The sequence below is a fragment of the Propithecus coquereli genome, unplaced genomic scaffold (genome assembly GCF_000956105.1).
Source record: "Propithecus coquereli isolate 6110/MARCELLA unplaced genomic scaffold, Pcoq_1.0 Scaffold306, whole genome shotgun sequence".
NCBI lineage: Eukaryota > Metazoa > Chordata > Mammalia > Primates > Indriidae > Propithecus > Propithecus coquereli.
Genome location: NW_012148686.1, coordinates 2,708,723 through 2,736,179, shown reverse-complemented (window position 1 = coordinate 2,736,179; position 27,457 = coordinate 2,708,723). Strand labels below are relative to the sequence as shown.

Genomic DNA, 27,457 nt, shown 5'->3' with positions numbered 1-27,457 from the left:
GTTCTTCCAGTGGGTCAGCTTCCTTCTTGGAGAGTCCCCTTTCCCATAATAGTATTCTTATCTTTTGTATGTCATCAGATATGTTGATAAATTGTTAACAGTTAATTGTACTGAAATTTTATGAATTGGTATTCATGAATCACCATCATTTTATATACTACATTCTCATAAATAAATCCTCAAGATGATATTTGCTTTTGTAGTTAGTGCTACAAGATCCATGGGAAATAGAGTCAAACGAAATCATGTGTACAGAAGAAAAAAATGGAAAACCAAAGCACTGTGAAAATCCGACTTATTCTAATAATCACTTATGCTGGGGACAGTGCCATCATGAGTTAGCCTGGCCAAAGGTCACCCAGTAGTCTGCCTTGTTGATGTAGCTTTCCTGTGCATGGATCTGGTAGTCCAGGGAACAGCATCTCCTTAACACTTAAGAGATAACGTAGTCTCTGCAGCCTCTCACATGCCCTGCCATGTACCACTGTATCAAGACCACGGGATAAGTAATTGAATTTTAATGAACTTTTCTTACTATTTTTTTAGGATGGCTGCTCTTTTTCTAAATAGGTTAACTCTACAAACCATAAAGGCTGAAAATAATTGCATTAGAAGATGTTTGGGTAAACACATTGTGCAAAAGACAGCACCAGCACAATTGTTCCCTGCTGCTTCTGCCCCAAGGCTGTCCTTCCTAATTCATTCAAAGGCTTTTAGCACCATCCAAGACATCCAGGACGAGAGAAAAAAGAAAAAAAAGGATGGAACCACTTTTAGTAACATTGGAAGAAAAATTAATGAGCGAATTATTCACGTACTTGATGAGAAGGGCAATGATTTGGGAAACATGCACCGAGCAGATGTGATCAGACTCCTGGATGAGCGAGACCTGAGGCTGGTGCAAAGGAATCCCAGCGCGGAGCCCCCGGAGTACCAGCTCATGACAGGGATACAGATTCACGAAGAACGGCTGAGGCTGAGAGAGAGGGAGAAGGCTAGACCAAAAACTGGTAGGTATTTTGCCATTTGCTCCCTGAATCATTTAGGACTTAAAGTCAGCAGTTTAAATTCTGGTATTTACCAAGGAGCCTGTGACAATGGGGAAATGAGAAACTGGCAAATTCATAGTTCTGCCACCATCCCCAGTGTCTCTTTCTCTTCCATCCCTTATTTCTGTTCCTTTTTTCCTTGATACCATGTCCATTGTCTCTTCCTTTAAACCTGTGTAAAATGAGGGAGAAACAAGGTGAACGAACCAAAATGATGGAAACTCTTTTCTCTCTCTGGTCTGTAGCCTTGTCCCTAGAGCAGGGTAGCTAATGGGTGAAATGGAATGAGATTCCAAGGGATGGATTTGAGTTCCTTGCCCTTTCTTGGGCTGTTCATTTAACCTCTGTCCTTTGGGGTGTTTTTTTTCCCCCTCATTTCTAAAGTGGAGATGTTTGGTTAATTATCTGGAAGGACCTTTTAAACTCTGAAGTGATTCATAGAGCATCTCTCATGCCAAAGTATTTTGTTACAATATCGCTAGTAAAACTCATTTCCATATTTGGCCAATCAGCTCGTGAGGCATTTATTATTTAAGCCTCACAGAAGCCATGAATTGTATATTAAGTGAAGATGTTTATTTTTCACAGTTCCTAAAAAGTGCTGATCGTTATGAATGATTGTTCAATGGACAGCACAGTGGGACAGGAGTTGGTAGATGGTCCCAAAGCTGCTGTCATGAGGTTGTGCACCTTGAGAAAACCACACATTATCTGTGACTTAGTTTTGTAAAGCCACATTTAACAACAAGGAGGTTGACTGGAAAACAAAAAATATTCAGAAGAGACCAACCATGGGGAAATAAAAAAGCTTTTTAAAAAATGATGCTTATGGCCGGGCACGGTGGCTCAGGCCTGTAATCCTAGCTTTCTGGGAGGCCGAGGCGGGCGGATTGTTTGAGCTCAGGAGTTCGAGACCAGCCTGAGCAAGAGCGAGACCCCGTCTCTACTAAAATTAGAAAGAAATTAATCGGCCAACTAAAAATATATAGAAAAAATTAGCCGGGCATGGTGGCGCATGCCTGTAGTCCCAGCTACCCGGGAGGCTGAGGCAGGAGGATTGCTTGAGCCCAGGAGTTTGAAGTTGCTGTGAGCTAGGATGACGCCACGGCACTCTAGCCCGGGCAACACAGTGAGACTCTGTCTCAAAAAAAAAAAAAATGATGTAAAAGCATATAGGAAAAGATAATGATGGGTAATCTATATCACCCATCATCCAAATGAACAAGTGTTAACATTGTTGCACTTTCAATGTTTTAAACAAAACATTACAGAGAAATTGAGTCTTCTATACTCCCTTCTCCTGTCCTGTCCTCCCTCCTAGAGGTGCCCCTGCCCACTCGTGCTTTCAGCGTGTTAAACTCCAGCCCATGTTGTTAAACTCCAGTTACATACAGATGTATTTGTAGACAGTATGTATTATTTTGTATGTGTAAAAAAAAGATGGTGTACTGTTGTTTTCAAGATCCATGTTTATGTAATAGGTGTAGCTAATGTATTATATTAATACCTATGACATTTCATTGCAAGAATATATCATCAATTTAATGCATTTCCATGAACCCTGGGCTTGTTCTCAGTTTTTGTTATGAACACTGGTGCATATTCTAGGGTCTCTGAACCTAAGTGGGTCAAACTGCTCTCCTTAGCAGTGTATGACATTTCTTTCTCTACATCCTCATCCATACCTGGTACTGTGGTACTCTAGTTTTTGTCATGCCGATGATGAGAAACCATATTTTATTGTTTTAATTTGTATTTCCTTTCAGGATCTGAGTTTTTTTTCTGAGTTGCCTATTCATATTCCTTTATTTTTCTTAGATGGTTTATTTTTCTTTCTGATTTATAGGGTTCTTTACTGTGATACAACTTTATCCCAGGTATATTTTGACTTTGCCTTTTATTACACAGTCCCATTTTTGAGATGGGAAAATTATCAGTCTTTTTCTTAATGAACTCCTTCCCCTATCCTGAAGTCATAAACTATTCTTTTCTTCTGTTTGTTTTAAAGTTGCATTTTTCACCTGTAGACCATTAGATAGGGAGATCTTTTTCCCATCAGAAAACTCTCAGTTGTCCCAACACCTTTATTGAGTAGTCTGATCCTTCCCTGTAAAATAATTTTCTAATAGGCAGGACTTCCAGAGACACAGTGCATGGACACAGGACATAGGGAGCTTCCCCGGCTGACACAGTCTGGCTGACCCTTAGTAGCAAGGAGAGCATCAGAAGGGGAGTGAATGAGAAGAGTACTCCCCAGACACTGACCTCCATCAGAAAGAGAAATAAGAGAAATTAAGTTTATAATAAAGCTGAACTTTGTTCTTTTAAACAACCATTGTTTTGATGTTCTTTCATCATTCCATTTATTGACGATTAACAATAAATGGAAGCATTTTAGATTTTAAATAAATACCCTTACCTGGCAGGTCAAAAATTGGTACCTTTATGTTTATCTCCCCCATTTAAAAAAGTGTTTACTGGTGTGTGAAACTGAAAGTCATACGAGAGGACCGTTAGGTGGGTAACCAACTATTCTGTGAAGTGCATATGGGAAAGTTCAGGTTTCACAGCAGACTAGTCAATAGCACCATATCTTCCTGTTTCAAACTAGGACCAACCCTGACGAAGGAGCTAACTTTCTCTTCAAATATTGGGCAACATGATTTGGACACGAAGAGTAAACAGATTCAGCAGTGGATTGAGAAAAAATACAAAGTTCAAATTACTATAAAGAAAGGGAAAAACACAGATGAGCCAGAAAATAAAATGGTAAGTAAAGGCAGTTATGAGTGACTGCTTGTTTTGTTTTCTAATCTAAAAATATAGTTGTAGAAAATCTGAAAACTTTAAAGGTGAAGAAAAGTAACTGGTAAATCTACCCCATGATATCAGCTTTCCAGTTGGTTTTTAAAACATAAGCATACTTTGTATACGTTTTCTAGTATAGCATATCTTGCCATATGAAAACAATGTATTTATAATGTAAAAGCTATATACTATTCTTTTTTACAAAGTGTAGACTAACCTTTAAATAGGAAAGCTAGAAACTTTATATAGATTTGTCTTTTGTTTCCTCTTTATACTTATGAGAAGCATTATATAGTCAAACTGTCTTCTATAAAGTATATATCAGTTTACAATCCCAGGATAACTTTATGGAATATCTATTTCACTTTTAAAGTTAGATAACTTTATTACCCACTACGGACAGCATTAGTCCAGTGGTTTTGAACCTTAGCTTCACGGTAGAATCACTCAGGTCTGCGGTCCCCAACCCCTGGGCTGTGGACTGGTACCAGTCCATGGCCTGTTAGGAACCAGGCCACACAGCAGGAGGTGAGCAGTGGACAAGCGAGGGAAGCTTCATCTGTATTTACAGCCACTCCCTGTCGTTTGCATCACTGCCTGAGCTCCACCTCCTGTCAGATCAGCGGTGGCATTACATTCTCATAGGAGCGTGAACCCTACTGTTAACTGCGCATTTGAGGAATCTAGGTTGCGGCTCCTTATGAGAATCTAATGCCTGATGATCTGAGGTGGAGCTGAGGTGGTGACGCGCTGGGGAGTGGCTGCAAATACAGATTATCATTAGCAGAGAGGTTTGACTGCACAAAAACCATAATAAATTAATTGCCTGCAGACTTACATCAAAACCCTACCAGTGAGTGGCAAGTGACAATTAAGCTGCATCTGGTGGCAGGTTATATAGTAGCAAGTAAGCATCTTACATCAGTTGTAAAGCTGCATCTGGTGGCAGGCTTTAAGTTAAAGTCTGACACTTCAGTCTTCGTGTGGCCCACCCATTATTTTATTTACCACTTCCATCTGCGCCTCTTTCCCACACTGTGCACTTGTCTCAGTCACAGTTTTGCTAAGCCCACAAGCTAACCCTAGCAAAAATGAGTAAAAAGCAAAGGTCACCAGAGAGCTTTGAAAAGGGGGAAAGACCCAATGATGACACAGCAGAAGACTCTAAGACTGCCAACAAAACAAAAGCTGCATTGGTAAGAAAATACCAAGAGTCCTACTTTAATTATGGGTTCATTGCAATAGGTGATTCACGTTTTTCAAGCCCCCTGTGTATAATATGTGGTGACCAGCTGTCCAGTGAAGCCATGAAACCTTCAAAACTGCTTCGCCACATGGAGACCAAGCACCCTGCATTAAAAAACAAGCCTTTGGAGTTTTTCAAAAGAAAAAAACATGAACATGAAGAACAGAAGCAATTATTGAAGGCCACCACTTCATTAGTGTGTCTGCACTGAGAGAGCATCATGCTTAGTGGCTAACCACATTGCCAAAGCTAAGAAGCCCTTTACTATTGGTGAAGAGTTGATCCTGCCTGCTGCTAAGGACATTTGCCGTGAACTTTTAGGAGACGCTGTAGTTCAAAAGGGGGCATGTGTTCTTCTTTCAGCTAGCACCGTAACTAGACGAACTGATGAAATAGCAGAGGATATTGAGGCACAATTGTTAGGATTAATGAGTTACATGGTATGTAATCCAGGTTGATGAGTCTGTGGACATTGACAAGGCAGCGATGCTTGTTTTCATGCGATATATTTTTCAGGAGGATGTGCATGAGGATGTTATGTGCGCTTTTGTTGCCATCCAACACCACAGCTGCAGAACTATTCAAGTCTTTAAATGAATCGGTCATTTTGTGTCAGTATATGCAGAGATGGTGCGGCTGCCATGACTGGACGGCTTTCTGGTTTCACTGCTTGGGTCAAGGAGGTCGCTTCTGAATGTGAGTCTATGCACTGCATCATTCATAGAGAAATGCTGGCTAGCCAAAAAATGTCACCTGAACTAAACGTTTTACAGGATGTGATTAAAATTATCAACCACATTAAAGTACGTGCCCTTAACTCACGTCTGTTCGCACAGCTCTGTGAGGAGGTGGACGCAGAGCACACACATCTTCTCTTATGCACAGAAGTGAGGTGGCTTTCTAAAGGTAGGTCACCAGACAGAGTCTTTGAGTTACAAGAGCCACTCCAGAGATTTCTTTTAGAAAACAGTTGCCACTGGCAGCACATTTCGGTGACACAGAATGGGTCACAAAACTTCCTTACCTGTGCGACATATTCAACCTGATCAACAAAATCTGTCACTTCAGGGGAGAATGACAACTGTGTTCAAGTTGGCAGATAAAGTGCCTGCCTTCAAAGGCCAAACTAGAATTATGGAGGTGACAAGTGAACACTGGGATTTTTATGTTTCAAACATTAGCAGAGATTTTGAAAGAGACTGAGCCAGGGCCTTCTTTCTCCCAGCTGGTGCATGATCACCTATGTCAGCTTTCAGAAGAGTTTGAGCATTGCTTCCTGGTCACAAAAGACCCTGATCTGGGAAGGAATGGATCCGTGACCCATTTGTGAATAAGCCAGGTGAATTGACTTTGTGCTAGATGAGGATCAACTGCTTGAGATCACAGATGACGGTGGCCTTAAAAGTATGTTTGAGACAACTTCAAATCTCCATATGTTCTGGATTAAAGTCAAGGTGGAATATCCCGAGATTGCCACAAAAGCACTGAAAAGCCTCTTTCCATTTCCAACATCCTATTTGTGAAGCCGGGTTTTCTGCAGTGACAGCAACCGAAACAAGATTACGGAGTAGACTGGACATAAGCAACACACTTTGGGTGTCACTGTCTCCCATCACCCCCAGATGGGACTGTCTGGTTCCAGCAAAACAAGTTTAGGGCTCCCACTGAGTCCGCATTATGGTGAGCTGTGTAATTATTTCATTATATATTACAGTATAACAACAGAAATAAAGTGCACAATAAATGTAACGTGCTTGAATCATCCCCCCTCCCCCAGGTCCGTGGAAAAATTGTCTTATGAAACTAGTCCCTGGTGCCAAAAAGGTTGGGGATTGCTGACTTAGGGGATTAGTCCCAGCCAATCCAGAATTTCTTGAGCTCGTCTCTCTTTTTTTTTTTTTAATCATTCCAAGTGATTCTGTGTTAGTGGTAGAGTGAGTGTTGGGGACTGCACTCGGCTAACAATTTTTGGGATAAGGAGTTATTTTATTGATGTCTAAACCCCGTGCTTTGTACTTGTTTTGGGTAGAGGGTAGTCTGGGGCCAAATGTAGCCCCTTAGTGCCATGACAGTGGAGATTTAAAACTATTCAGCTTTCAGTGCGTCAGTACAGATTTCAATCAACCAGATTATGTATGAATTGATTTGCTAATCACTTAAATAGCAACTCAAGAATGCTGGGGTTTTTGTGAGTATTAGAGCATTAGTACTAGAAAGCATCAAAGACAGTGATTTTAAATTAATCTTTGGCTGTTTTCCTTTTTTTAGGAGGAGATATTTAATCGAATACTCCAGACAATGCCTGGAATGGCTACTTTCTCATCCAAGCCACAACCTATTAAGGGAGGAAAAGCGTTAATGTGTGTTCTTCGTCCTTTAACCAAAAAGGAAGAGAATGAATATACAGAAATTCAACAAACCCAGAAAAAAGACACTTTGAACAAAGAAAATGGAAATGAATAAAGGTTCAAATGTTCTACAGCTGTGATTTTAATAAAGGAAAATATGCTTCTGAGAGAAAATAGCTGAGCTCATTGGTCTGTGGTCCTCCAAACAATGCAGTTGATATTTAGTTGCGGGTAAGTATTGTAACCGTGGCGAGCACCCGGTCTTTCACACAGTTCAGTAACTCTCTGTTTTTAGAGAAAGGTAAGCCTTGCTCTTCTTGTTTCCTTTTAGGAGGGATATATCCACTGAGATGAGAAGCCAAACTTCGTTTTTCACGAGATTTTTTTACCTTTGGGAATAAAGAAGATAGATAATTAGAAATAAAAATCAAAATTATGTGAATTAATTTTACAATAGTTATATGTACCACCAGGTATAGATACACAACACTCCTTTTAAGAAAGACAAGTCTTCAGTAGTAGTGCAGACTCACCCAGCAGTTGAAAATACTCCCAACAGACTCCATCTGGTTTTTAATTAATTATTTTTTTTTTTGAAACAGAGTCTTGTTCTGTCACCCCAGCTAGAGTGCAGTGATATCATCACAGCTCACAGCAACCTCAAACTCCTGGGCTCAAGCGATCCTCCTGCCTCAGCCTCCTAAGCAGCTGGGAGTACAGATGCGCAGCATCACGTCCAGCTATTTTTTCGTATGTTTTGTAGCAAGGGGGTCTCACTCTTGCTCAGGCTGGTCTCCAACTCCTGAGCACAAGAGATCCTCCCACCTCAGCCCCTTTGAGTGCTAGGATTACAGGCGTGAGCCACTACAGCCAGGCCCTAAATAATTTCTGTTTTAAAGAAATAGCTTGCCTAGGAAGTTCCAACTTACTTTGAACTTCATTTTCTTCCTGTCAGGATCATGTACAATGGCATGCCTAGTGAGACTTTGCTACAATGAAAGAAAAAGAAAAAAGTTATGTTTTAAAAACATTGACATTTGGTGTCTATTAATATGAAAACACCATGAGTTATTTAAAATTTCAGCCTTCTTTCTGTTATGTGCTGTTGAGGGATGTGACTGCCTAATGCCCCACCAGAGCTAAGGAAGGATTTCTTCCTCAAATCCTGAAAATCATTACCTTTTCTAAGGATCCAGGTTAGGAATTTATATAATCCCAACCACCAGTGGCATCTTAGTTCTTTTGTAAGGAAGGGAACCTGTTGTAAGGGAACTATTCCAAGCCGAAGGAGGTTCTTTAACTGCGTCAGTTTAAGCAGTGTTCATAAACACCAGCGGGAAATCTGACCAACGTCTTGTCTTTGATAATAAAGCGACCACCATCAGCTCCCATTGTCTTCTAATGATTTGGACCTCTGCCGAGTGAGTCTTCACTAAGATTCGCGGTAAGAACCACCCAGAGTGAGTCTGCAGAACTGCACAGGCCCCTCCACTGCGTGCGGTGTCCTTACCTGGCTGGCTGCCGGAACCTGGAGCAGATCCCACGGTTCTGTGTTCCCTGGTCTCCTTGCCACCCATTCCCACTCTCAGTCCCTAGATAGTGGGGGTCTAAGAGGACACCTGAAGCATCAGCATGCTCTTATGCATAGTCAGTGTGTGATACCAAGGCCGCTGGTTCTCATCTTTAGAACGCGTAAGAATCCCCTGAAGGGTTTGTTCAAACAGATTCTGGTCCCAACCCAAGTTTCTGACTCAGCAGGTCTAGGGTGGGCCCATGAGCCTGTATTTCCAAGTTCCCGACTGACGCTCCTGGTCTAGGGCCATACTTTGAGAACCAGTGGCCTTGGCAAAGCGGGCTGTTCTGTAGCCTTTAGTTAAGAACCACCTAGCTGAAGCAAGAGTGGACGGTGTGTCTGGAGCCCACCCTGGGATCCAAGGCTCCCAGTGTGACAGCCACAGACTACAGGACTGCGTATGAGAGAGGAGCACTTACTTTCATTGCAAACGTTTTGCCACAGCCAGCATGCTCACACACAAAAGGACGCCTTTCCTCGTGAAAAGAGAGGATATGGCTTTGGAGATTAAACACAGTCGTGTAGGTTCTTCCACAGCCTTCTCTTGGACATCGATATACATCCCTGTCTGGGGCATGAGTTTTCATATGTTGCTTAAGATAATCTTTGCGTTTAAATGTTTTCTGGCATACTTCACATGTTATTTCCTCTGTTGGAACAGACAAATTGAACCAATTTCCCCAGATGTTATTACCACATAGAAAAAATACTGAACACTTAAGTAACATTCAATGCCTAAAACCTTGTCACTATACACGAATCAGAAATTTCTAAGGAACCTAACCCCAGTTTTTATCACCCAGAAAGTCTGTGTCAATTCTAAGTCTTTACATTACATATAGTCACTGTTCACTTGCCAGGGGGCAGAGGCTCTGAGCACGGTGGCTGTGGGTGGTTTGAGAAAATGAAATAGATGTTTGGTTTCCTTCCTTGTCCTCCAGTATGCAGGACACCGTTTCCCAAACCGTCCTGCAGAGCACTAGTGCCTCCCGAGATTCTACACTGCAGCTGCCGCAGCCTTGAAGCCCACTACATGTGCGTGGCGGTATTAGCTTTGAGAGACCTGGCACGGCCCTGCTCGTCTGTCCTACAGCCTTAGCACCCAGCACCTCACGCACCATCGCATTGAAACCCTTTTACTCTAAAGCACACAGTTAACGTTTCACTCTGGAAAAGCGCCCATCCGTTCTGTAGGAGCAGGTATTTATGTCACTCCATTCGTGCCTGCCTTACCTCTATGGGTTTCTCTCACATGTTTCAGAAGTTCTGTCCATGTTTTTGCCACAAAGGAACATCCTTTTTGACAATCATAGCCTGTTTTAAAAAAAAAAAAAGTAGGTTGGTGAGTGTGTTGCTTATCAATACCCAGTGCAAACACTGACCATAACTAGAAGGGAAACTTTTCCTTCCTGCATAATTTTTCTTCCACCTCCCAACAGTATTCTGTTAGTCTCTAGAGGTAGGAATAAACATTAAGAAAAGTTTGCGTTACAGTAAAACCAAACAATTGCATAGCGAGGTGCTTCACATCAGGGTTTTACCTTAGCAGACTTCACAAGATGGCGGCCTTTCCCTCTCCTGTTCTCGGGAAGTTGGGTGTGCGATGTATGGACTCCAGCTGCTTTAATCCCCTGTGTCTCCAAGTCCCATTCCCCTTCCCCTTCCTGCCCTGTGCTTGTCTGTTTTTTGCAAAAGTGTTCTAAGGTGCTTTGTTCTTGGCAGACCACCAAAGTCTCAGCAGTCACAGTGCCCACCCTCTAGTCTTGCCATCTTGTAAGTTTTATACTGCACAAAAGAAAACTGAGTACAGCTAAGGAAGAAAATAAACTAGAAGAACCCAGAGAAAAATACTGAACACTGCACATGCGCAAAGCACTTAAATTGGATCAATCAGTCAATATAACAGCCAGGCTGATTTCACCCAACTAGAAACTAAAAAGGATGAGGCTGCCTCTCAAGCTCAGCTACTTATCTCTTAAAAAAAACATTAAAAAAAAATCATAAATTCTAGGACCTAGGAAATTAGAATATCAAAAATCCTCATGGAAACGAATAATAGATTCAAGTAGTTAATATAATCAAGTCTTTTTGAAAAAAGTAACATCTGGTGGCTCTGAAGACATCAAACTATCATCCAAGCCTTTTGAACAGCCAATAAAGACAAGAACAGCATAGGTGGTAAATAGAAGAAGTTAAGAATAGGTAAAGCAGCAAAGCCTTGTATGAAGTGTAACCAGGCACCTGTGAATGGCAATGCAATGACAGAGTAGTGGAAGGACACACGCAGTGCCTCTTTGGACAAGAGTGTAAAATATGAATAAGCAGAATGGTGTCCCCCTGCCTATGGAGTCCTATCTTCTCAACATGACCACGGAATAGAAGGCACTGAGTATTCAGCATGCCCCTCAGAGTTAGTACGCCCAGGGCTGTCCATACGTACCCTGGTGGATCTTGCTGTGTCGTTTCAGCTTGTTGGGTGTGGCAAAGTGCTTCCCACATCCTTCCTGGGTACACCTGCATTAGCAACACAGGAAGTATTAGCTGATCCATTTTCAGAGAGAACTCCACTTAGGGTAAGTGGTATTTTGTCCTATTTCTCCCACCAAAGTCTCACCTCTTCCCACAACCAAATCCATCCTATAAAAATAAGATATAAAATGTAGACCTAATGACAAGTGAAGTTCAAGTTATTTGACCAGCCTTGGACCGAAATGCACTGTTTGAGAGGGAACAGTCATGTTACTTTTTTTGCTTATGTGACCAAATTGAACAGTTTTCACTTTTGTACCTCTGAAAATATACTCTACTTCCATGGCTACAGAAAAGATACTTCAAGAGGTTATCTGACTGGGCTTAGGCCAACACCACTGCCATTCTGAATTGCTTGTATCTAGTTTTCCTAATGATGCTGCACAGGGGCTGTGTGTTCCGAGAACACAGCAGCAGATGCATCAACCCTGGGTGCACAGTAAAAAGCACGTGCCACTTCTGTGCTGAAGCCATCAGGACAAGTGGCAGAGCTGCAAGCAAGGACAGGCACCGGGCATGGTCACCGCAGCAACTAAGAGGCACAGGACAGCCTGTGCGAGCAGGCTGCGCAGAGGGCTGCCAGCCCATTCCAGGTCTTGTCTCTTGTGTTCAGCCTGCGGCTGGTCCCTCTCTAACTGCGGCTGAGTCCAATTGCTTTTGTTTTGTGCTACAAGAATAATGAGTATCTTTGTAATGACATTTCATATACTTGAATATGCTCTTTGCATAGGTAAGTCATTTCTTAGCCTTCCCTTCAAGCTTAACCACAACTGTGATAATCTTACAAATTATTTTAAAATATTTCTTTTAGAGAAACAAAAGCAAAATTAAAACTTTTAAAATGTCCCTAAATATAAATATGCACACACAGTACACATTTACAGGAAAACACTGATTAGGAAACTTTCAGAACACTTGTTTCCAACCTTTGCATTTCAATCTCATTCACATCTAGAATTTAAGAGATTTTCAGCCACGTGAGTACTTACTTAAATAGTGGTTCATTGGTATGCTGGCACTGATGGGTTTTCAGCTGTTGATGTTTCTTAAAGGTCTTCTTACAACCTTCAAAATTGCACTGTTTCGTAAAGGTTTGTTAGTCTTGAGAAAAATAATTAAAAAATCAATAGTTCATAACAGAATCCCCGCAAGATAAAACTATTTTGGAGATTATATAACTGCTACTTTCAACCCATTTAGTTACTGTAAAATTCTACTTTATCTCAAGAAGCTTTAAAGAGTAATGACATTTTAAAAAGCAAAAATGTTTCAGTTGAGGTAGTCTCTCAATAATACACTTCAATCCACACAATGTTTGCTTCCAAAATAAAACCTTTATGATTATGACAGGGCAGACTAAATTCAGATATTTGATGGGAAAATTTGGTTGATAAAAACTTTAGAAACATAGGAAGTGTAAAAAATATTCAAAAAAACTTAAGCATTTAAGTCATACTTACTACATACTGTTTTTGCTGATTTTCATGTTTGCGTTCAAAATGTTTCTTCAAGTTTGATTTTGTAGTGAATTTTTGGTCACAGCCAATAGCTGCACAACTGCAAAAAGTTGTATAAACCAAAATATTAACAAACCAAGGTAAGAAAAGTTTTAAGATGCATATATTCTCCCACTTTATAAGAGCTAATTATTCCAAATAGTATAAAATAGCCTTTAGCAAATTCCAGAGTGTTAAGCCATACCAGGTAGGCCTCTCACAACCTACCATGTAACTTGTTACATATGACTATCATGGAACAAGATGCTCTGCTATGTTAGGCTTTTGAAATTATGCACACTGCACCAGACACCCCTTACACACTGGACAGAAGGGAAGGTGAAAATACCAGTCCCAAAGACCTAAACTCTGCTCTGGCTTAAATCATGCTTAAGTTATTCTAAGTTTAGAATCTGATAACCTTAACACTGCTTGAAATGTCACTGTAAACTTCATTTCCAAAAAGACTTAAAAAAAAAAATCTGGTCTCAGCTTATAATTAGAGGTAAAATAGATACTTAGAGTAAAAACATAAGCCATTCACGCCTGTAATCCTAGCACTCTGGGAGGTCGAGGCGGGCGGATCATTCTGAGCTCAGGAGTTCGAGACCAGCCTGAGCAAGAGCAAGACCCTGTCTCTACCAAAAAATGAAAAGAAATTAATTGGACAGCTAAAAATATATGTAGAAAAAAAAAAAATTAGCCGGGCATGGTGGCGCGTGCCTGTGGTCCCAGCTACTCGGGAGGCTGAGACAGTAGGATTGCATGAGCCCAGGAGTTTGAGGTTGCTGTGAGCTAGGCTGATGCCACAGCACTCGCCCCAGGCAAGAGAGTGAGACTCTGTCTCAAAAAAAAAACAAAAAACAAAAAACATAAGCCATTATGCCTCCTGGCCTATCACCAAGCCATTCCAGTTCCCCTTGTCTTGGCATCTTGACCTTGAATGATCTAAATCCTTTGTGAATTTTTTTTTTTTTTTTAAAGAAAATACGTGCTTTTTGCGATGAGTCTTCCTAAGCCTGAGGGATGAAGCAGGGGGAGCCTTGATCTTAGGTATCGCTCAATAATGCTGAACAACATTCATATTGGGCATGTTAGCCCCAGAGCCAGGCAGAGAAAGACCAGACAGTGGGAGGCACGGTGTGGAGGCCCACATGTGGGAGGGGTGCTGGGGCAGGGTTCACCAGAACCCCCCAGCCCCCCACCACAGGGACAGTGTTGAGCGCTAGCTGGGCAGGTGGTCAACATAAAGCCTCCTGCAGCCTCCCTTGCAACTGGGGGTGGCCACGCAGGATAGGTCTGGCTCATCTTGCTCAACGCCCACAAAGTGTCTAAAAAGGGGGCACAACTCTGTGCCCTCTCCTCCTTCCTGCCGGCTGGAATGCCTATGCAACAGCTGGGCTCCAGCAGGCTTCTTGGACCATGAAGATGAAGCCTCAAGATGAGGATGGCAGAGAGACCAGTTACAAGGAGCCCCCAGCCCCTAACCTGCATTTCAGTCACGCAAGAGAAGAGCCTGTCTTGCGCTGGGTTTCCTGTCATCCTTGACTTAAACCTGACACAGACATCTAACCCCATGTGAGCATGGGGCAGGAAGACATGGCTAGGAAGAGTCCCGATGGGAACAAACGGCAGGTGCAGGGGTATGAAAGACTGGAAAACTTGGGGGGTGGGGGGGTGTGCTGGACCCCAATTTCATGACTGAGTCAAGCAAATGGGGCAAGATAAGCAGAAAAGGGCCAAATCACACAGGTCATCTTACAACACTCTGGGCTTCATACGTAAGCAGTGCTTAAAACCACTGCACAGCTTTACGAAGGGAGGCATCCCGGAGGGTGCCATGGGAGGGGCCGGTCTGCAGGCAGAGAGCACTCAGTCATTCAAGTGAGGAGCAGGGGCCTGGGATGACAGAGGGGCCACCGGAGCAGGGAGGGGTCTGAGGGACGAGTTACGGAACCTGATGACCTACTTGTTGCAGGGGATGGGAGGGAAGGATGGGTCCAGGAAGCCGCCTTAGCTTTGCTGTGGGTCACTAGACAGACAGTTGGCCACCTACCCGGACGAGAATGGGGAGAAGACCAAAAAGAAAGGTGAGCTCAGTTTGGACTGTGAGGCGTTTTGGCCACATGAAATTTAAGAAGCCACAGAGACAGCCAAGTAGCACTGTTGAGCGAGCAGCCAGATACGGGGACCCGGAGTGTGAGTGTCACCGTGGAGCTGTCCTGCTGCAGTGTTTCCTCCATCTTGCCCCTACCCAACTGGCACACCCCCACTACTCCCCAGATGGTTGACAACGTTTTTAGTTTTGTTACGTAATGTTTGGGGTTTCTTCATACAAACAGGAACAAATTCAGTTTCTTCCTGCCCATCCAACATGCCCCCCCTGCACTTTTTTAACACAAAAAAAGGTATCCCACTATAGAGGACTCTTCTGCACCCTGGTTTTTCAATTGGTGTGCCCTGGCAGTTTTCTCATGGTTTCAGAGAGCATCTGTGCTCATTCTTCTAGCTGTACAGTATTCCACTGTATGTGATGCGTTAACCTTCCTCCACTGATGAGTATTTGGGTTGATCCCAGCATTTTGCTGCTATTAACGGTGTTGCACATGACCTTGTACATCCGTTTAATGCAGGTGCAGTGTATCCGTAAGTTCCCCAAAGTGAAACTTCCAGGTCAAAGACTATATCCCAGCACAATTTTGAAGAACACTTTGGTTACTCTCTGCTAGTCTAGTTGAACTATATTTTGAAATAAAACAAGCTTCACTTAGGGTCACTGATTTTGACGACACACTGTTCACTTGAGCAGGGACTGAAATAAAGACGTCCGCTACCTGTGGCACTGTACACTCCCCCTGGCTAGCACGCTCCCAAGACAGGGCCTCTCCACATGGAAAAGTGACAGTGAAGTCTGTCCTGTGTCAAGAATTGGACGCTTCACATTGATTATCATCTTTAAACTAAAAGAAATTCAACTTAGGTCATTAGAAAACCTTACTGCTCTTAAGAATTGTCTCATACAACGAAGTCATGATATTAAAGCCTAACATCTGAAAAAACTGCTGTGCAGCTATTTCCTGTATGGTGCCCTGCGTAAAGCTCTGGACGTCTATTACAGTGATTTTGATTTTTCAGTGAAAACTAAATGTCTTCATGGAACGTTTCGGTTAGTGGTTCTCAAAGCGTGTAAACCAGACCAGCATCACCTGGAAACTTGCTAGAAATGCAGATTCTCCGGCCCCATCCCACACCTACTGAATCAGAAACTCTGGGGTGGGGTCCAGAGGTGTGTTTCAACAAGCTCTTCAGGTGATGCTGATGGACCCCAAATTTGCGAGCCACTGTCTTAAAGAAGTAGCTGATAGGAAAGCAGTATCTCTGCCCTTTTAGAAATAATCAGCAACACCTGGAAGAATAAATTAACACTTGTATGGTAGTGGTGCAAAGGCCTAATTCTAAGAAATACAAGATAAACTATAAAAAGCTCCATTTCATGCTTATGTCTCTTATCCCAGTAGCTTATAAAGAATGGGCTGTTCATAAAGACCCTGACAACACAGGGAACCATTTTTCCATCCAGTCAGAACTGTGTGTTTCCTAGCCTGATTTCTTGTTTTCTGTATATCTTAAGAGGAGACGAAAGGACGAAAACTCAAGAGAACTTCAGGTTAACTCACTCCTGAATTTATTACACACAAATGACCCACAAACCCCTATTCTCTTCCACATATCCAAAATCTATTCTGCTCTTATATACAAGAATGAATGAAGCCTCACATTCTTGATCTTACGAGTTAACAATCAATCTTACCAGGTCTATATACCAAACACCGGCTTCGAAGGCCTAAAAATAGTTCTCTACTTACACAAAGGGCTTTTCTCCAGTATGACTCAGGATGTGGCGACTCAGATGGTAGTCCCTGACAAAGGCTTTGCCACACCCTTCATGGTCACAAACAAATGGTCTCTAGCAGGAAGAAAAGAAAAAACATGTCAATCCTGCCCTGGTTAGTTATTAATCCTGGTTATTATTTAAAAGGTGAAAGTGTCTAGTAGGCAAAGCCAGAGACTCCCTCTCCAGAGATGGTGTCCACTCAGAAAGCGTGTTGAGCACCGCTACACCAAGGCAAGAGAAGGTTTTCTTGCATGAAGTTACACAATATAAATGCCACAACTTCTCACAATGTCACTGCAGATAACAGTGACATCTGCTCTATGAACAGCATCTGAAATAAGCAGGCAGCCTTCACGGTAATGACACAGCATTGTTAACCGGCTCCTAACCTGGCACCAGACTTCCACAGCAACCCCCTCTGGAAGATTACCTGCTGTTAGCATAGCCTGTCTGCTCAGATCCCCTCCACAGCATAATTTAACCCATCTAAAGAAAGCCTAGGGTTTAGAAGTGGACCCTAAGATGAGAAAATAAAAAAGGGAAAAAAAAAAAAAGGAGGGCAGAGGAAAGAGCAGGTTCTGCCTCATCCTGGACAAGCTCACTGTCTGTGCTAAAACACAGCTACAGGAAAATATGTCACACACCTGAAAAAGCTCACAGGTGCCAGGGTGAAGCAAAGAAAACAGCTCACAGCTCTAACTGCAACCACCATTTGAGACCCAGGAGTTGGGAGGAGGGACTCCATTCCGAACCTATAGGAAAAGCCAAAACATGTCCCCCAAATAACCAGTTTTGTGTATCTAAGAAAAGCGCACCACCAAGGCCCCCAGGAGGGACGCGCAAGGCCTCAGCGAGAGTACCCGGAGCAAAGCAAGTGAACAGGAACACACGAGTGAGCTGTACTACAAGGGGCGGAGCCACAGAGCCTCGCACAGCTCCAGTCGTGGAGTAGACTCAATAAGTGTTTGTCAAATTAGTGTGTGAGATTAGGGACAACAAAGATGACTTCACATTATCCAACCACATAACCCCCGGTACATGTAAGTTATCCTCCGTACCAGCTCCGGGGCCGGTGCTTAGGCAGGTGTCAGGTGGTAGTGGGCCGACAAACAGTGCACTTATTTATAGATTATGAGGAGGGGCCTGACTGGCCAAGACTCAAGAGCAAAGAGGAAAGGGTTGCTTGGTAAGCCTCGACCCTAAGGCAAGGACACCGTGGTCCCAGAACGAAGGTCCTAGAATTTCCTGTCCACATCCTCAGCTCCTTCCCTAAGTCCAGGACACCAGAGCTGAGCACACGCACAGGCGGGGCCTGTGGCCCTGCGCCGTCCCAGGGCGCGGGCAGCGCCCACCCGGTGAACCACCGCGCTCCCTATCCCCAGGGCTGGACGCTACGTCTCATTACCTCTCCGGTGTGCTTGCACAGGTGCGCGTCAAGCTTCCAGACCTTGTTGTAACTGGCGCTGCAGTCGGGGAAGGAGCAGATGAACCTCCTGGGAAGAGCGGGGGGCGGCGAGGGCGCGCCCGGGCTCTCGCCGGCCTCGACGAACGCCTCGGCGATGGTCAGGGATGACACCGCCTCGGCGACCGAGACCGGCGGCTCCAGGATGCCCAGCCTCCGCGCCCCGGGCCAGGCGCGCGGCCACCCGCCGGGCCTGGGCTCCAGGCGCACTTCCGGGAACAGGGCGCCAGGCCCCGCCCTACGCCTGCGGCGTATCCGCGCATGCGCCGGAAGGCCCGGTGGGGGCCTACGTCCCGCTTGCTCTGAGAGGTGGGGTCTGCCGGGTCCTCACCGAATGATGCTTGTTCTCTGCAGGCAGGCAACTCAAACCTAGGCACTGCTAGCTGTAACTTGTTTCCCATCAGCTACAACCTTCTAGAAAGCATTAGCCTTACGTAATTTAAGCTGGCCTGTTCTTGTCACATTATCGGTTTGCGCTCCATGTGGATTCGCTTCCTTCCGTGCTCGGTACCTGCTTCCGCTGGAAGCATCAGACAGTGGTTCCAAAGCTTGTCTGCTAGTTAGTATGGCGTGGAGATCTTTTCAGAGTCCCAAAGCCCAGAGCATACCTGAGCCAATTAAATCATAATTTCTGGGGGTGGGAAACAGGCATCAGTAGTTTTAGAAATTCCCCAGGTGATTTAAATGTGCAGAAAAGTTTGGGAACCACTGCCCTGGGGCCTTGCTGCTCAAAGCAGTCTGTGGACCATCAGCATCATTAGAAATCCGAGTCTCAGACCTACTTGAATCATTGAGATCTCCAGATGATTCTGTGCATATTAAAATTTGAGAAGGGCACTGTTGAGGGGCCTGAATGAATACTAGTAGCTTGGTTTATGAGGACCCCATGCCTGAAGACTGTCCTTGGATAACAGTGGCAGGATGGATTGTCTGATGTTCACCAGGTACTTATTTTTCACACCCTCCATCATTCCAAATCATTAAGCCCCGTCTTAATCTGATGAACAGATCCCTGCACAGAAGTGCAGCTTTGAAAACAAGCCAGGGCTTACTGTCCTGAACTGGAATCCTCACTTCATACCCACTTCTGATCCTCAGCCTCCTCATCTTGGAAGTGGGAAAGATGGTGATAAGGCCTGTCTCATCCGGTCTCAAGAGAACAGGACTGTGAGAGGGTGTCTATGATGCGGGTCCACCTGTTGCTTTCCTCATTTGCTGCTGCAGCCTGCCTCCAAGGGGAAGTCCACACACATCCCCCCTAAAACTCCGGAAATCTGAAATGGTTTCCCTTGGGCTGGTTCTGGCTTTCTCCTTGCCCTGCCCTGTGATCAGGGCCAGGGTGGTGAATCTCTGAGCTTCTCCTTTCTCTTGGCCTCCTGCCCTGGTGCAGTGCGGCACACACATGGCTTCCCTCCTGCCTTCCTGAATGTGAATTTTAAATCATAACTAGGCTCAAACACATCTTTATTAATCAAAATAGGAACCATTACAATCAACACATTTTTGCTAATGAGAAGTAAATTTGTTTATCCCTGTAGCATAAAAATCTGTGCTTCCGCATTTGACGACCTCTTGGAAAGCATTTTCTGCATCCCGCTGGTTGTGGAAGTGTTTTCCCTGCAAAAAGTTGTCGAGATGCTTGTAGAAGTGGTAGTTGGTTGGCGAGAGGTCAGGTGAACATGGTGGATGAGGCAAAACTTTGTAGCCCAATTCGTTCAACTTTTGAAGAGTTGGTTGTATGACGTGCAATCGGGCATTGTTGTGAAGAATTGGGCCCTTTCTGTTGACCAATGCCGGCTCTAGGTGTTGTCGTTTCGGTGCATCTAATTGATTTGCTGAGCATATTTCTCAGATGTAATGGTTTCGCCAGGATTCTGAAAGCTATAGTGGATCAGACCAGCAGCAGACCACCAAGGAGTGACCATGGCCTATTTTTAGTGCAAATTTGGCTTTGGGAAGTGCTTTGGAGCTTCTTCTCAGTCCAACTGCTCAGCTGGTTTTCGCCAGTTGTCATAAAAAACCCACTTTTTGTTGCCATATCAGTCACAATCCGATCAAGAAATGGTCTGTTGTTGCACACAAGAAGAGTAGACAACACTTCAAAATGACCATTTTTTGATTTTCAGTCAGCTTATGAGGCAACCACTTATTGAGTTTTTTCACCTTACAATTTGTTTCAAATGCTGAACAATGTACAACTGTACAATGGTCGACCTTGAGTTCTTCAGCGACTTCTCATGTAGTTGTAAGAGGATCAGCTTCTATAATTGCTCTCAGTTGGTCCTTTTCAACTTCCAATGGCTGGCCACTGCGCTCCTCATCTTTGAGGCTCTCGTGTCCTTTGCAAAACTTCTTGAACCACCAGTGCACTGTATGTTCGTTAGCAGTTCCTGGGCCAAATGCGTTGTTGGTGTTATGCGTTGTCTCCGCTGCTTTACGACCCATTTTGAATGCAAATAAGTAAATCACTCAAATTTGCTTTTTGTCTAACATCCTTTCCATACTTTAAAATAAATATAAAATAAATAGCAAGTAATAAGTCATTAGCAAAAACAACATAAAGCAAGAAATGTGCATTAAAATGATGTACAACATAACCACATTTATTTAAGAATGTATTTCAGTATCAAATGGCAAATGTCAACAATGTTAAAACCACAATTACGTTTGCACCAACCTAATATTTTGTGCCACCCCCTGTGCTAGAAACATTAACCACCAGCCAACAGCTTTCCATGCAAGGCAGCTAATGGCACCCAAGTCATGCCCTACACTCAACGAATGTTGGCTTTTTTCTCTTTTTCTTTCCCACACACTGATCCGTGGTGTCACCTCTTTCCTCTCCGCAGTTTTCTCCCCAGTGTGTTTTTCCAGTGCCCCACGTTTCTAAATGACAAGTGGGTTGTTTTTCTTTACTTGATCATCAAGACAGTCATCTCAAGTGCGACATTATTTGTAAGTCAAACAATCTCACCACCTCTGGCCACACCTCCTTCTGCCCTCGTTCTCTCTGTCAACAGTGGCGTAATTCTGTGTCCAGCCACAAAAACTTACAACAGTGGTTCTCAACCCTGGTTGCACATGAGAGGCACCTGGGAGCTTTTGAAAATGCTGATGCCTGTGTCCCCACCCACAGCAGAGAATTAAGTCTTTGATTCAGAGTGAAAAACCATTGACAGGATTACCTGCTGCTTCCTCTGCCCTTTCCTAGCTGGCTTCTGCACCTGTCCTGTCCACTCTCCTCCCTCTCACCCTCTGTCAGCCTTTTCTTTGCTGTGGGCTTTGACACCTGTAACAGCCTCTCCACAGGCTTTCCTGCGTGTGGCTGCCAGCATCATCTCCCTAAAATATCTGAGACATTGTAGATTTGAGCTTGCAAGACTGGTATCTACAAAGCATTTTTATTTCTGTTCGCCGTTTTCTTGCAATTCGGGTAACAGTGCTTAGGTGGGAAATGGGGACCGTGGGCTCAAGCCCGGTTCAAATCCTACTTCCTCTAGATAAGCCTCACCTGATGGCTGCAGCCCCACCCACCTTTTCTTTCCTTGAACTTTGTGGCCCTTTCTTTCTGTAGCACTGAATAGACAGTCCTAGAATGTGTTGGGCTATTTTTAACTATTCAGGGACATAATGTCTTATTTCCCTGATCTTGATTTAAGCTGTATAAAGGCAGGGACTGGGAGATATTCTTTTTGAATCCTTAGTAGCAAGGTAACGTGCATGCACGCGAGGCTAACATTATTATTTGTTAGTTGAATGAACATAACCATGAACCCATTGTGTGAAATTTTAAAGATTTTATGTGAACGTCTTATCAAGGAATCTTTCATTGCAAGGAACATAATCACACTCAAACTAATCTAATGAAAAGGGATTTTGGTGTAAGGATGCAAAGGGATCTCACTGAACCGACTGCAAAAGGCCTCAGGATTGGGGAGTTGTCTGCAGATGGTCTGTCTCTCAGTCTGTCACGCGTCGATCTACTGTCCTCTGCAGCCTCGCTTGGCCTGGCCTTTGCTCTCCATCCATGTTCTCTGTGCATGTGTTGCTCGCTCTCTCTCTCCTCTCCCTTCCCTCCCCTTCCCTCTCCTCCCCCTCTTTCTCCCCCATCCCCTGCCCTCCCAGGTTTCAAGTCCTCACAGTCTCAGGTCTCGCTTCTCTTTTCTGTGCAGATCAGCTTCCTCTGTATGACTGAGTTTCTGCCCTGTGCTTGTGGCTTTCCAGGGGCTTTGGCTCCACTCAAGCAGCCCAAACCTTACATCATCTGGTCCCTTAACTTCCAGGGGCTAATGGCCCCTGAAAGAGCATCTTTGGCCCAACTGAGGTTCAAGCTCTAACCCAGGCCCCAATAGCAATAGCTTCAGCCTGGAGAGGATAAGACTGTGGGTCACAAAGGTCAAGCTCAAAGGCTACCACGGACAGAATTATGGTATGCCCGTTCTAGCTGGTAAGTTGCATTTACTAGCTGCCCTTTGCCCCCTGACTTTGTTCCTCCCACAAAGGGGCTGGAGATATTTTCCCACTCGTGGACCCTGAGCCCATCTTCATGACTTGCCTTGACCCCGTAGGTTGGTTCCTAGCTCAGGCCTCGAGAAAGCTTGTGTGTCACTCTCTGCTCTGCCATTGCCACAGGCTCTGTGCATGAGCCTGTCCCAAGGAGAATAGGGGCGTGAGGGGCAAGGCGAAGGCGTCCCAGCTGAGCCCAGCACAGACCCGCCTGCCAGCAGCTGCCTGACCCACAGATCTGTGACTGCAAATGATGATAAGCCATTGGGTCACAGGGTGGTTTGTTATGCAGCAATTTTGTGGCAACGGCCGACTGATAGGCCCTCTTAGCTGATACTTTCCTTCAGCCAATAAACATGCTTAAGTCTCTCTCTCGCTCATCTTTTAAACACACAACTCCCTTTAATGTCCCTGTAGTTCCGATATTCATTGCCTGGTCTCATTCCTTCCTTCACAGCCAAGTTAGCTGCAAAAATTAGTCTGTGCTCTTCTTCCTTTTGCCTATTCACACTTTTATCATCATAGAAATTTGAAATGTGCACAAAAATGGAGCGAGTAGCACAAAGAACCCCTTTAGTTCCGTCACCCAGCTTCGACAACCCCTTTTTTTTGTCATCTTGCTTCATCTAACGGCCTCCATTCCCAGTCTGAGACCCACCGCCCTCAGACGCCTCAAACACATTCAGAACTGCCTTCCTCTCTTCCCCCAGGGTCTTCCTGTCACCAGGGGTGGTGCCACCATCCTCCCAGCTGACGGGAGCCAAGGCTGCTTCCCTTCTATTACCCCTGCATATATTAAATGGTCCTCTAGATCCCCTGATCAGCCGTGATCCCGTCAGAAAAGGGGTGTTCAGATATCAGATGAGCCACCCCGAGCGTGTGGAGGGAATTCTGCTCAGGGACTGTTCTTCCCCAGACGGCTCCAGATCTCCCCAGTTCTCCCACTGTCCATCTAGCCTGGACCTTCTGACACCCTCTGAGCTGCTGGGATTTTATTACGAGCTTGGGATGTGGAAATCCATCTCAGTCTCCCCTCTTACCACTCCCCACACAAAAATTTAGGAAAAATTATCTTCAGAAGGAAGTTGTGCAAAATAGAAAGCCAAAATCTCTTCCAGCTCTGACATTTTTGATTCTTTGATAGGAAAGAGGGAGACGGTGAGCCATTTTTTGAGTTAGAGCTTGGCAACATAAATGTGATAATTCCAGCTCTAACATTTTATGAGTCTGTGATAAGAAAGAGGGAGAGAGCAATAATTTTCCAAGTCAGAGCTTGACAGGATAAATAGGGTACTACAGAGAAAGAGGGCATACATTAAGGATGAGACGGGAGAGCCCTGGAACAGGAAGACACACTAAGAGGCCATCATTGGCAGCAGAGTGGGAGGTCCGGACTCGAAGGGGTGACCATGGAACCAGAAAGAAGGGGGCAGGTAGAGGCATTTGGGTGTTCAGGTAAAATGGCAATTCAGTGATGGTGGTGGGTAGACGCATGGGCTTTGAAGTTTGGCAGACCTGACTTTGAGTCCTGGTGCTACCATTTACGATTTGACCTTGAGCCAGTTATTTAATCCCTCTAAAGTTAGTATGTTCTGAACAATGAAGATAATAATATCTATGCCACATGGTTGTGAGAATTATAAGAGCTAATTAATTCATGTAAGGTGTTTAACATAGACCCCAGCATAGTAAGTAATTAAAAATAGCAGCCTATTTCTTGTGATTAGATTACACAAGGTTGGGACATGCATCATGCTAGCAGACTCTCCTCCTTGCCTCCTTGACCGTCTTGGCTTGCATACTTTGGAAACAAGCTACCCTGCTGGAGAAGCCTACAAGGAAAAGACTTGATGGTGGCTTCTGGCCAACAGCCAGCTAGGAACAGAAGCCCCCAGTCAGCAGCAGTGGAAGAACTGAATTCTGCCAACAACTGTGTGAGCTTAGAAGTGGATCTTGCCCCAGTCAAACCTTCAGATGCGACCCTAACCCTGGCTGACTTCTTCATTGTAGCCTGGAAGAGACCCTGAAAGAAAAGCTATTTAAGCTGTGTCCAGATTCCTAACCCAAATGTGTGTTGGTTTAAGCCACTATGTTTTGGGGGTGAGTTATGTTATGTAACATAACTAACACATAGAGTCAAAGCCTTGCATGCCACAAAATAACTGTAGGTCTGGTGGCTCTGAACTCACATGAAGGAGAGAACACTTGAACGGAAGGAGGTTCTGGCAGAAGGGGGGGCTCTGACACAGAATCCAGCCGTTTTACAAGTTTCTTTCTAACCAAAATTCAAATACAGTAAGTCCTCACCTAACATTGTCAGTAGATTCTTGGAAACTGCAACTTTAAGCAAAATGACTTGGAGCAGAAGTTTTTTTTTCTCATCAACATTATAATGAAATGATGTTGAACAAAGGTACATCATTTCACTTAAAGTCATAGTTTCCAAAAACCTATTGATGTTAAGTGAGGACTTACTGTACATAGTGTGAGAAGAATGAGTGTATTTATGGTGATAACTGGACGAAATATCTCAAATGTGGACTGTTCTGGAAAAATCTTTAATTCCAATTTTACTCTTTATTTTCCAATGTTAACTTCTCCCAGATGATTCCAGCATAGCCAACATGGTTATGAGGGCCATTGTCCTTGCAGGTCAGGCAAGGAGCCAGAACATTGTCCCTGAAACACACCTTTAGCTTAAGGAAGCAGAACCACGTGCTCTCTTCCTTTTTTTAAAAATTGTTTCAATTTTAAAAAATTTTTTGTAGAGACAAGGTTTTGCTATGTTGCCAAGGCTGGTCTAAAACTCCTGGCCTCAGCTGGGTGCGGTGGCTCACACCTGTAATCCTAGCACTCTGGGAGGCTGAGGCGGGAGGATTGCTTGAGCTCAGGAGTTTGAGACCAGCCTGAGCAAGAGCGAGACCCCGTCTCTACTAAAAATAGAAAGAAATTGGCCAAACAACTAAAAATAGAAAAAATTAGCTGGGCATGGTGGCACCTGCCTGTAGTCCCAGCTACTCAGGAGACTGAGGCAGGAGGATCGCTTGAGCCCAGGAGTTTGAGGTTGCTGTGAGCCAGGCTGACACCACGGCACTCTAGCCCAGGGAAGAGAGTAAGACTCTGTCTCAAAAAAATAAATAAATAAAACTCCTGGCCTCAAGTGATCCTCCCACCTCGGCCTCCCAAAGTGCTGGGATTACAGGTGTGAGCCACCATGGCTGGCCTGTTTCTTCTTTTATAGGCAACATGGTGTAGTAGAAAGACCTTTGGATTGAACCCCAATAGCCACTAGCTACTTGAGTGTGACTTTGGGCAACTCTTCCCAACCGGCATTGCCTCACTGACAAAATCAAGGAGACCAGCTGTGCATCTCTCACAGAGTTGTTACGAGCATCACATGAGATTTTGGCACGGTAACCTCTCTCTACCTCCTCAGTCAATCCAGGATAGTAGTACCTACCCAACAGCTTGTGAGGATTAAACAAGAAAATACATGCAAAGCATGCAAAGCAAAATGCACGGCCCAGGAGAATTGCTCAGTAAATGTTAGCGCTCATCGCCATCATCAGTATGATCTGTGTGAACACCTTTGCCAGTGATGAAGTGCCATCCATCTGCGAGCTGCTTTCAATAACAGCTTCTCAGATATCAGCCCAGACAGAAAGTGGATGAGTGGATGGCCACTACCACGTTGGCCAAGGTGAGCTGGAAGACCAGGTTACAAAAAGTTCTCTCTCTGCATCTGGATCGAGTAAGACAGAGTCTCACCTGGGCCATGGTCTTGCTGGACCCCCAGTGTCTCAGGACGCCTCGAGGAGTCGCTGATTGTCAAATCGCCCATGTAGGACAGGTCCCCGTGCTGTCACCTGTGCTTTGTCTTTGCTCCTAGCTTCACCATCAGATGAGTTTGCACCCTCTCTCGGCATCTGTTCTTTGAATGTTCCCACTACCCCCCTTGGACATTTGCTTATCCGGAATCCTCTGGTGGACAGCCTTTCGACATGGTACCATTTTGCCTTCTTATCAGCTCATCACGCGCTTTCAGCCTGGCCTCTCTAATTAGCCCTCCTCTCTCTTGGTGGGACAGTCGCATTTTCCCGCAGCTGTCTGTAATTGCCCCACCAGGGTACTGCCACAGGCCTGTGCTTAATCACTGCCATCCACTTCAAATCCATTTTAGCCCACAGTAGCCAGATTCCATCTAGTGCGCGATGCGTAATTGCTCTCTGATTACCCACAGGGTCAGGTGCTTGAGTGTACACAGAGTTTCCACCCGCAGCACAGGCAAGATTTTTGTGTTTGCTAGTTTCCTCTGACAGCTTTTTTCCACTGAGCCACCAGAGATGCCCCTGGCAGAGGTGAGCAGTCACCTTTAGGCAGCCCTTGCCCCATTTCTGGATGGCTCCTCAGCTTATGTTAGGGGTGGAACCCACCCATCTCTTCTCCCCTCTGCTGCCACGATCCTGGTCCAGTTTGCCATGGTCGCAGCTGATCTCCAGGTGCAACTGGGCTCACACTCTCCAATCCTTTCTCCACACCACTGCC

The 27,457-nt window shown here is 44.5% G+C and overlaps 2 protein-coding genes across 2 annotated transcripts in view; one reads left to right on the top strand and one right to left on the bottom strand.

The window, feature by feature from the left end:
- Positions 1 to 7,575, top strand: part of MTIF3 (mitochondrial translational initiation factor 3) — a 15,684-nt gene extending 8,109 nt beyond the window's left edge. Inside the window, 4 exon segments of the mRNA XM_012649896.1 lie at positions 547 to 1,010; positions 3,661 to 3,818; positions 7,372 to 7,485; positions 7,487 to 7,575. Coding sequence (XP_012505350.1) covers positions 548 to 1,010; positions 3,661 to 3,818; positions 7,372 to 7,485; positions 7,487 to 7,543 — 792 coding nt within the window. The 5' untranslated portion in view covers position 547 and the 3' untranslated portion in view covers positions 7,544 to 7,575.
- On the bottom strand, positions 7,576 to 26,753 carry GTF3A (general transcription factor IIIA). Its single transcript, XM_012649874.1, has 10 exons — positions 26,681 to 26,753; positions 18,350 to 18,708; positions 16,916 to 17,016; positions 13,014 to 13,110; positions 12,543 to 12,631; positions 11,465 to 11,538; positions 10,258 to 10,338; positions 9,444 to 9,673; positions 8,381 to 8,440; positions 7,576 to 7,840 (listed from the first exon to the last, which is right to left on the bottom strand). The coding sequence occupies exons 1-10, from the start codon at positions 26,751 to 26,753 to the stop codon at positions 7,673 to 7,675; spliced, it is 1,332 nt and encodes a 443-aa protein (XP_012505328.1). The 3' UTR covers positions 7,576 to 7,672.
- Positions 26,754 to 27,457: the final 704 nt, after the last annotated feature.